This window comes from Sphaeramia orbicularis, chromosome 1 (genome assembly GCF_902148855.1).
Source record: "Sphaeramia orbicularis chromosome 1, fSphaOr1.1, whole genome shotgun sequence".
Taxonomy (NCBI): domain Eukaryota; kingdom Metazoa; phylum Chordata; class Actinopteri; order Kurtiformes; family Apogonidae; genus Sphaeramia; species Sphaeramia orbicularis.
Window position 1 is genome coordinate 36,149,224 of NC_043957.1, and position 11,741 is coordinate 36,160,964.

Sequence of the window (11,741 nt, forward strand, 5' to 3'; positions counted from 1 at the left end):
AGAAACATCATTATTGTAACAATACTTTTTGCTTTTCTTTGAAAAAATTTTTCTTCAAATTAAAAGTACCTTAGATTTTTGCTTAAAAAATGCGAATAAACTCAACAAGACTGCCCCCAAGACAATATTTTTCCAAATAAAAATACGCAATTATCTTACATCTATGACAATAAAGTTACTTTTTTAGAACAAACAAATTATGGTAATAAAGATGAACATTTGAACATTATCAGTGTCTGAATGAGCCCGTTTACATTGCATGTCTCAGAACATTAAAGTGCAAACTGTACAAACTGTGCAAAAACATAAATATTGCACATTTTTCTTTTCCAGTCCAATCCTTGTCCATTGTCCAAACTTAAACTCTTTGTCTAGTCTAGTGACAGATCCCCATGGCAGTAGATTTGTTTGTTGTACGTCCCTAAAATGAGTCCAGGGTGCTCCAACACTAAATTATTAGTTCCACCTGATACATGCACTAACCATTCATAACAGTGACTCTCTCCCCACATTCAAATCCAGACTCAAAACGCACCTTTTCAGAATAGCCTACCCACCATAAGTTTTACTCTCCATTTTACATCCTCATTTCTATATATCGTAATTAATCTTTTATCTGTTTATTTCTTTGTATTTTATGGATTGTCTGTTTTATCTTGTTATACAGTGTCCTTGGGTGTCTTGAAAGATGCTTATAAATAAATTTATCATTATTATAAATGTATTATTAACCTGAAGAGAAAAAAAAACACCCAGGAGGGAACCCATGCCTTTGCGCCACAGTTTGAGAAACACTAATGTAGATGAACTAACACAGCCTTTCACTGAAAATTAAACATATATTCAGCAAAAAAAAAACCCAACATATTAGATCAAATGTTGTTAATGTTGCTGTTTCCATCTCTTTCTGAGTCTAAATGAGAGTTTCACTTGTTTGAAGGAGTTGAATGCATGCATTTTATATCTGCAGATTTTCCTCTCATGATGTCTGAAGCTCCTCTGTCCTCCTGCTGACCTTGTATCATGGCAGTAAAAGCAGCTCCAGCTGAGTCTCCACCCTGCTGTCAGACACATCCTGACTGCAGCCCTTGGACTCCTCCAAACCCACAGCAGGTGATGACAGTTACACCACACTGCCATTTGTGGAACAGCGACAGAGACTATACACATTATGACAACTTATTCAGCTGCCAAGAGGTGCTGAAGTGCATAGTCTCTGAAATAAAGACAGAAAAATACCTGCACACACTCCAAATTGTCGACTATCAGCCAATATTAGCTGATACCGATGTCTGACCAACAGATCAGTGCGATTTTAATTCACACCTTTAACTAACATCACACTGTATCATCAGTCGCCTCATATTCCTTCTCCTCTCCTTGTTTGCTTTCCTCCAATGTGAAGTAATTATAAACCACTGATGCTATTTTCTTTGTAAACTGTATTTATTATCTTTAATGAGCTAATGCCACAACAAAACCAACAACATACCACAACCTCTTATGGGTTATTCAAGCGGACGGCGGCTTCGTGCAGCAGTGTGTTTGTGTGCCAACTCTCATATGTATCTATACAGTATACTTTATATCCTTCAGGACATGAGGAAAATCTATGAAGCACGATAACTAATTGTTCAGTATTGCTTGTTATGATGAGAGAACTGATCAAATTATGATGAATTATTACTGAAGTGTGCCTTTAGTGCCTAAAGTCAGTGTTCACATATGACCCACACAGAATGATTTCAAGCATACTTCTACTAAACACACTGCACATTTTTTCTCTTTTCCGTTCTATCTTTTGCATTCATTGCAATTCACAGTCTTTGGCGCTCTAATTATTATACCTTTTTTACATTGTGATGTTGATGAAAATGTGATTTATTAGTCTGCACTAATATAGTTGATGGTGAGCGCAAGAAAGCACAGCTGGTACTTAGGTATTAACCCTCCAGAGTCCAGAGTTGCACTAAAAATAGATATTGAAATGGCATTGATTTATAGCTGTTGGGCTGTTGATACAATGACAATGCTGCTTCAATATATAGAAACTAATTAACGTATAACTAAATTATCATGCAACTAAATCAAGATGATGCTGCGATCTTCTCCACAAGGATAATTTCCTTAAATCATAATTGACCCAGGACAAAAGGAACATGAATAATCCACAACATGTCTGGAGTTTGTAATGAAATGTTCTTTAATGCTGATAATTTCCATAAAAATACCCAAACAGAATCTAACTCTTGAAATGATAGTGGGGTCGCCTGTGATGCGGCAGAACTCCAAGGGTTAATAGTGTTAAAAGTGAATTTAAAAAATGTAAATAGGAATCATTAGTGGGGTAACACCAGCAAAGAAAGCACTGAAATCAGTCTGAGGAAAGATAAACCTGAGCTGCGACAAACAACTGATGAATGAAAACCAAGACATACTGGGTACACTTGCATGTTTTCACAGACAAAAGTGATCCAGAGTAAATAAACCTTCAGTGGCTGCAGTGATTAGAAGCCAGCTGAGGGTCCCCACTGTGACTAACTGGTGTTCCTTCACACTTTGTGCAGATAAGACACTGACAGACACTTCCTGCCCTCGGTTGAGCCTGAACTGTGGAAGAATTCAGCAAAGCTACAGACTTTAAACATGGAGCTCTTTTGTGGTCAGCCAATGGAAAAGTACCTAAATGAGTGAAAATGAAAATAAAGCTGCACTTTAGAAAGTGTATTTACACCAAGCTGTAATTATACAAAGTGGTAACAACCACATTAAACAAGTGGATCCTGGAAATGGTTGCTTTCAAATCACTGAGTGGTGATGGTGTCAGGACTTGACAAACCCTGCACTTATAAGGATGGAGCTTTACAAATATTGCACTGTGCAGGACTTGGAAAAGGAGAAGAAACAAATATTTTCCATTTCTACTTTAACTACTTTAACCCATCTTTCCCTCTGTTGTTACTGCTACCTACTATGCAACTTCTTTATGTCTTATAATATCAGATTATTTTTCAATTCCATTCAACCATATAAAAAGTTAAAAGTCAAAAGTAAAAATGAAGCTTCATCCCTCGACAGAAAATTAAACCAGTTGCTTTATTTGTTTCTTTTCACAAAGTTTCTACAGTCTGTGTTTGCAATTCACTCACATAAAGTCAGAGGGAAAAGTTTCCAGACACCCTTGAAATTTTATACAATCTCAAATATTATCATGAAATATTAGGGGAAAAATCCTTTTTATGTTTACAAAGGTATGGCTGGATTAGACAGACACAAACAAGTGTAAATGATATTTGTGTTTATTGTTAACAAGAAAAAATAACAAAACTAAATTCTTGACAGTTTCAACATGTTGTGCCCTGGATGTGTTTCAGTATTTTGCTGAAACATCCAGTTTTGACCTCGATGGAATAGTGCATGTGCAGAAGGCAGCATGTGGGTTTGGAGAATGAAACAATACATGGCAGACTTCAACGACTAAAAGAGTGATTCTTAATGTAGCATATCACAAATGCATGGGGTGTCCAAAAACTTTTTCCACCACTGTATTTACCTTGCAGTATTTATGATTTTTTTGAGCCAAAAAAGGTTTAAAACAATTGTCTCTACATTCTTACTGTAATCATTTTAATATAACCATCATATTTGGATAAAGTAGAACAAAATACTAAAAAACAACAAATGGAAGACTACAATAAAGGAGCAGCTCAGAGATGTTGTTGGAAGCGACATGTGTCTCCTCTAGTAAATATTTGTAATATGTATTGAGCAGATGAGTCGAACTAAAAGAGGAAGACGGGCAATTTGCTGTTGTTTAATTAATCCTATCTGACAGACGTCTTAGGATGCCTTCGCTGCTGGGGGAAATGAGTGTACCATCTTTATGCCACACAGACAAATACATGCAAACTCTGAACACACATAGACCATATACACAGTGACAAACCCACACCCCCCCTCTCTACATCGGACCCCTCAGCGGTGCAGTCATCCTTCATCTATCCTCCACCATTGGCAGAGCCTACAGCTGCTACACAGCCAAGGATCCAATAATGAGTGTGTCTACTTATGTTACCATCCCTATTGAAGAGACTTACTGCCATACGGCTCACACAGATGCTCATGATGCACAAGAGTTGTTAGACAAGTTATTTACTAAGTGTTCTGGGCAGCGGAATGACTGAAAACTATCACTGTGGATACTTCTGTGGACCAGTTCCAACTCTGCTTAATGGAGACAAAGTTATGTTGTTACTTGTTTGGAAAATACAGCATGTCTAGTTAATGTCAATCCAGCTTCCAAATGAGAGATGAGCATTTGTGATGGAGCTTTTTTTCAGGAAATTCTCAGTGTTAAGTGTGTAAAATGCAAATCTCATAAACCCATATTTTATTCACATAGCATACATAGAAAGCAGGCCAAAGACTTAAAAAATTTGCTATTTTAAGAAAAAAATTTGGTAATTTTGACTCTTTTGGCAGCAACACATCTCCAAAAAGTTGTGACAGGGCCGTGTTTACCACTGTGGAGTATCCCCACTTCTGTTAACAATGATCCATGAACATCTGGGAACTGAGAAGACCAGGTGGTGGAGTTCTGGGAGAGGAATATCATCCCAATCTTATCTGATATGGGATTCTAGCTGCTCAACAGTCCTGGGTCTTCTGTACCAAATGTTTTTAATTGGTGAAAGGTCTGGACTACTGGCAGGCCACTTCAGGACCCAGACTCCTTCACAATGCAGTAAATGGTTCAGTACTGTCTTTCTGAAATACAGTAGTGGCCAAAATTATTAGAACACCTGACTTTTTTTTGCCTCCAAAACATGATTTCATTTCATTATATTCATGAGACATGCAGATGGTTGCTCTGAGCACAACAAATATCAGATGAAGTGAGTCCTACTGTTTTTATCCACTTTTAACTTTTAAGCAGGACAGGCCTTGTCCATTCAACAGAATCACACAGCTGTGTCCTAACACTCACCGTCAGTTTATCCACAGTCACACCTGACAGTGGTCGCTTTTCCATTGTATATATGAGCAAAACTTTACTGATATTTACTAAATGTCGAAAAAACAGACGTGTATAATGTCAGGTTTTCCATTAAATCACAAATGCAATGATTTATTTATTTATCGCGAGATGACACGAGAAGCCATTCCATAAACATGGCGACAGATGGAAATATCATGTTGATTTACAGATATATTCATTATTATTATATATTACTTGTCTATCACGTACTAAATTAAAAAATGATTAGTTTCCTGGTGTGTCCACACATACCACACCATGTTTCTTTTAAAACTCTTCTTCACTTATTGTAACGTCCGTCAACATCCGTTTTTTTTATTCACATGACTCTAGCTGCAGAAAAAGGTCTTTCCATTGCAGTTTTGTGTGATATACCAATTGCGCTACGCCCAAAAAACCACCTCTTGCCAGTGCAAAAACTTGCAATCGAAAAACAGGAGTTTGAACAAAATTGTCGTTTTTAAATTAGGTAAATTTTTATGGACAAGTTATGTTTGGGCAGTTTGAGGGTTAATAGAAAAGTGACTAATGATACACAAGGGATTTGGTGGGTGATTGACAGTGAAATAGGCCTGGCTGGTTTTGTTTTTTTTTCTGTGTAGGAAAATGACCAACATCTCTTAATGATGCCTCTATTCTATGGTTTACAGAGCCTATTAATGACTTTTGTTTAAGGGTATTTTACTGGCCAGTAAAAAAAGAGCCTTTTAAATATGCCAAGTGTTCGAATAATTTTGTTCACCACTGTATACTCCTGCCCTGAAAACATATGGACTGAACGGGAGCGTATATGGCTCTAAAATCTGTTCTGCTTAAAATCTGCTTCCATAGGCACTAATGCAGCCCAACACCATCAGAAATGCAAGGTTTTCAACTGAACACTGGTAACAAGCCCAATGATCCCTCTCCTCTTGAATCCATGATTGCCAAAAAGATTTAGATAGATTATCTAGATTTATCTGACGTCACAATAGTTTTCTACTTTGCCTCAGCCCACTTTAAAAGAGCTTTGACCCAGAGAAGATGGTGGCATTTCTGGATCATGTTCACACCTGGCTTTGTCTTAGCACGACAGAGCTGCAACCTGATGTTTTGGATGGCACGGAAACCTGTGTTCATGAACAATGATTTTTGGAGGTGTTTCAGAGCCCATGGAGTGATTTCCATCATAGAATCATTCCTAGTTTTAATCCAATGATGCCTAGGGGCTCAAAGGTCATGGATTTCAAATACTGATTTTTATCCCTGGCCCTTGCACACAGAGATTTTTACAGATTCTCAGACTCTTTTGATCCTATATACTGTCGATAAAGAGACATTCAAAGGCAATATGTAAACAGTGTTTCACAGGCTACAGGCCCCTCTGCCCATCAGACGAAAAGGTTCCTCCAGCTGTTTATTCATAATACCCTTTGCATGTTGCCAATATCAAATTCAAAATTACCTTATTGTTTCTTAAAATAGCCCATTTTGTATGTTCTGCTGTGACTAAAATGCGGGTTTATGATACTAGTAATTTGCTGGATTCTCTTTCACTTACATTTTACAGATCAAATGATCAAATGACACCAGAAAAAAGTCTGCAGTTCAATATTATGCTTTGGTTTGATTGTATTACAGATCACACTCTTTATATGGTACAACACCTACATTTTGTAGCAACTTATAGTCTCATTTTCTATTTGTTTAATCAGCTTTGCACAGCAGCTGCTACCTCCACATCTGTTCTTTTGTACTCACAACTGAACACATTTTCTATGCAGTTGAAGCGTTTTTTCTTTTATTTATTACTGTTAAACACTCATATTTTAACTGTGTAGTCTTAAAGCAAACACATCAGCGTCTCTGACTGTAAGAACTTTATCAGTTGGAGATTACCTGTCACCAAATATCTTTACAATTGTCATGCTTTGTTAGAGACATAGATTTGAGGCTTAAATCTTTTCTTTTACATGGTGCAGGATTAACATGTCAAAAAGTACATCTCTGGAATCACAAAAAGATCAAGCTCTTTTTGAAACTCATGTACTTTCCACATTCACTGCAGGGAACGGGTAAGCCGATTGCTTGTGCATTTCTGTCTTTCTTCCTCTCTGTAGTTCTCTCTTTCTGCCTGCCCTCTTTTCTCTGCCGGTGCAACTCCCACCGCGATGAAAGACCTTTTTTTATGTGTTATCTGACACTGCGCTGATGTGTGAACAGGCACAGACAGAGGGTAAAACCCTGCATGACAGATGAGCAAAAACTACAGCAAATAAGTGAAATGCACCACAGCTGATGAGATATGTATTTGCTTTCATATGGATGAGGGAGTTTTCTAATACTCCCTAACCTAATGTTCATGAATGCATAAATATCCCTCATGAGATTATCAGACCAAATCAAGGCAAAGGGGGATTTTGTGTCCGCGTGTGTTTATCATGGAAGTGTCTTTATCCATATGTGTGTCTGAATGTGTGTTCCCTTATTTATGACATAACAACTCTACATGCATATGGGTCAGAGGCAGTTGATCAGCATAATGCTGGTGACAGCATGAAAACACGAAGAGGATTTACAAAAGAGGCCGGGTGGTGGGACAGGGAGAGGATAGAGGTGCTGTTGTGTTTATGACTGATCATCAGATGCAAATATTACAAGTGCAAGATGATCTGCTCTGTGACGGAAATCATTATCTCATCGTCAAAAAACAAACACACGTGACAAATGTGATTTACTATAAGTCTGTTGTGTGTTTGCGGCTTAAAATTTGAAAAGACAAATGATTGTGAGATCATAATAAGGATTACAGGACTTTAGTGACTGAACCGTTGCATGTAAAAGCATCATTTTGCCAATTAGTGTTTTTTAAATCTTAGCGTGGACAATCAAGCAACTCATTCAAAGCAGCCAATCACCAAATAGTACAGCTACGAAAAATGTTCTTCAAACTCCACTAATCTAATTTAAACAGGAAAAGCTGAAATCCTTCCCATCCCATCTCTGCAGAAATTTTGCCTCTGGAATTAAGTCTTTCTTTTTTTGTTAGAAGCAGGATAACTGTTGAACTAAACACCTAAGCTCAATAAACTCAATAATAAACTCTGGTCACTGAATATCAACCTAAATATAAGTAACAAATAAATGTGGAAATAAATTCAATAAATGCAAATTTTAGATGTGCCTTATATAAAATAGGCTCTGCCATAAGTATATAAAATTGACAAGTACTGATAAATCTGCAAAACCAGTAATGATAAATACTACACTTGCTCTCGGGCTAATTTGATTAACTGCTTTACTTTCTAAGTATCATGAAAATTGCCTGAATCGCAAAATTGAAATTATAACTTGAAAGATGCTTCCTGCTCAACAAATTTCTATGCAACCTACTGGTTTCTGGTGAAATATCAACTATAAATTTGTTTTTCTAGTCATATATGACATGAAAAATGAAAAAAGGTAAAAATCCTAAATCATCCATACATTGAAAAAATTGAGATTTCACTGTTTGGCTTGGTCATTAAGCTCTAGCTTGTACAATATGAAGAAAATCTGACGATATCTCTGCAATAAATGCCAATATGAACTAAAAAATTATTTCAAGCATGAAGCTGTGAATGTTATAAACTGGTCAGTATTCTTGATGAAAATAAACACTTAATAAAGATGACAGATAAATATCAGGTTTTCCCACAGAGTGACAAATTACTTTCATTAATGTATATTCTTTTAACATGAGACAGGTAAAGTTTTGTCAAATTTCAGAATATTTTTGAAAAATAATCCATAGTGGATGTCGATCCTAAGAATTGTGCATCCCCATTACATCTAAAATGCAATGTATCACAAATATTGTGCAAAATTTGACATAAATGTTCATTTGAATGCAAGGAAGACATAAAAAGAGTTTGAAAGTCACATCTGTTTATTCTTATGAATCTGATCTCTGAGAAACACCTGGAGTTTGACAAAAACATTAACTTGAAGTGATTAAATTTTTAAAAGGGGTCAAAGGTCAATGTTGCAAATTACATAAATGAAAGTTTGCTTCAACAAAGCATCTGTCACTAATTGCAGGTCGTTAGTGATGAAAGACCTTCATGAACATGTAAGTTCTCACTTGTCCAAGTCATAGTTAATCTTTACTTTTCAAGTTCAACTGGACTGGTTTTCATTCATGAAAACATTTCATCTCTCATCCAAGAAACGTTATCAGTTCTGATATGAAGTGTTGAAGTCATTTTAATGAGAGACAAAACATTTTCAAGAACGAAAACCAGTCCAGTTGAACTTGAAACCAACTACGGATTAATTTCATGAACATTTAATGATACAAAGATAGTGGACGCATCTGACTGAGCTTATGGTTCTTGTTGTTTTCATTCAGCACGGACACTGAAAAAACACAGGCTTTGTCCTCAAAGGAGCTATTCCTAATATTTATACTTACAAAATTATCATTTAAAATCTTTAAAAGAAGGTTCTTGTAGTGCCAAAGATATCAAAGTTAAAAGCATAATACTTGTATCTATTGCATTTCAGGAAGCCTTATGTGTGTTTATGGTGCCAGGTCATGATGCAATACATATGAAAATACAATGGTGGAGAAACGTTTCTGAACACCCCATGCATTTGTGACATACTGCATTAAGAAGCACTCTTAAGTCATTGAATTCTGTCAAGTATTGTTCCATTCTCCAAACCCACATACTCCATTCTGCATGTGCTCTGTTCCATTGAGGTCAAAACTGAGTTTTTCAGCAAAATAATAAAACACATCCAGGGCATGACATGTTGAAACTGTCAAAAATTTAGTTTGGTTATTTTTTTCTTGTTAACAATAAATTTACAAAAAACAATTTGCATTTGCTAGTATCTGATGTAGCCACACCTTTTGAAACACAAAAAGATTTTTTTTTTCACAAATGTTTCATGATAAAATTTGAAATTGGTTAAGATTTTAAAGCTGTCCGAAAACCTTTTCTTCCACTACTGTATGATTGATCCTTCAGTACTGTTAAACAGTATCTTGATGCAGTTCCAACTCACCAGTGATCACCAGAGTGTGAGGGACTCCTGGCCTCATTGAGCATTCGCTGGATATGGTTGTTGTAGAGAGTGAGCGCCTGTCCTTTCCCGCTCTGTGGATTCACCAGCAGCATCATTCGACACGGACAAGACAACTCACTCATCAACACGCCTACAGAGGAGAGAAAAACACAGGCAGCTGTAAATTAAACAAACAGCTGAATCATTTAATCTGCATCACGAATCACATCGACCAGCCGACAGAGTAGGCTTAAGATGGGCCGTGTATTTATTTCACTGACTATAATGTTGAACAAAAAGGTGCATAAGACCCTCATTTCATTTACATTTGTGTAAATTAACTCTATAAATGTTGTTTGTCTCTATATGTCAGCCCTGCGATGAACTGGCGACATGTCCAGGGTGTACCCCACATTTGCCAATAAGTAGCTGGGATAGGGTTAGGGTTGGCGACCCCCATGACCTTAGTGAGGATAAATCGAGTTCAGATAATGAATGAATGAATGAATGAATGAATTCTATAAATGTCTTTGTGTCATTTTAATACAAAATCTCCCGCTCAACCCTCTTCCTTCTGATGCTAGTAAATGTGAAGTGCTCTAAACTCATCTGTTGTCAGTGGTATGTGGTAACATCCAGTAGAAGAAGCAGCCTCTTTGGTAAAATTTTAACTGCAGGGTGGATGTAAATGAGCGTTCAAAGTATCTTAGGGATCAAACAGATTTCTGAGGGTTACATGAGGTTACACAGATCTTACAAATGCAGATCCCAAATCTTTTTAAAACACTCCGAAGATTACAATCTCTCCGAGACACAGCATTCGGTTTAAGAGGGGATGAAGGAGGAAGAAGCTGGTTTTCGTTCCCACAGTGTCCGAGAAGGAGTATTAAAATGTTGCCTGTGGGAGGCTGTGCTTTAAATTTTATGTCTGGAATGAGATGGAGAAAACCGAGCTGGACAGACACAGATATGATGATAAAACTGCTTTTTTTACACCTCATGAGAGAAAAACTCAGAGTATAACAGGAAGCCATCAGACACATTTGATACACTGCAGCTGTGGGATGATTTTACAGGTAGGTACACACAGTCCTCTCTGTTGGAACAATGGCACACTCCACTGAGACTCTTCTCTATGTCACGCCTTGTCAACACACCGTACACACAAACAAAATACAGCCCAATAGACAAAATCCCCACAGTTGTACCTTGGGTGAAGGCTGATCTCACTTTGTATCACATTCTGCTGTGCTTTTATAAAGATCAAAACACTGTGAGCGAGGAGAGAACCAAGCGAACCAAACAAGTCTGACAGCTGATGAATGAGTAACGATGGGTGGAACAACTGAAGTGCAAACGCTTCGTGAATAAGTACATCGAACTGGTTCAAAACCTAATTGGCAGGTTTCGTTTTAGAGGATGCAGCACTTACAGTTATCATGCTGGAATGCAGTGAAACAGGTCAGAAAAAATCCATGCACAGCAACACACCTTCACAGAGTATTGTTCACATGTCGCTGGAGTTTGACCTGAGGTAAACTCTTAATTTCCTTACTCCTGTAGGCGGTGTATTTTGATTTTAATCACTTAATTTATTGTTTCACTTTGTAGAAATGTACATTCTTGCTCATTGTGGTCAATTATCATCAGTATTTATCAATTGTTATCAATG

At 37.0% G+C, this 11,741-nt stretch overlaps 1 protein-coding gene across 1 annotated transcript in view; it reads right to left on the reverse strand.

Moving 5' to 3' along the window:
• Positions 1-10,110, reverse strand: part of LOC115420979 (sphingosine kinase 2-like) — a 30,273-nt gene extending 20,163 nt beyond the window's left edge. The window contains exon 1 of the mRNA XM_030136628.1: positions 10,070-10,110. Coding sequence (XP_029992488.1) covers positions 10,070-10,106 — 37 coding nt within the window. The 5' untranslated portion in view covers positions 10,107-10,110. The remainder of the gene's footprint in view (positions 1-10,069) is intronic.
• Between the last annotated feature and the right edge of the window lie 1,631 nt (positions 10,111-11,741).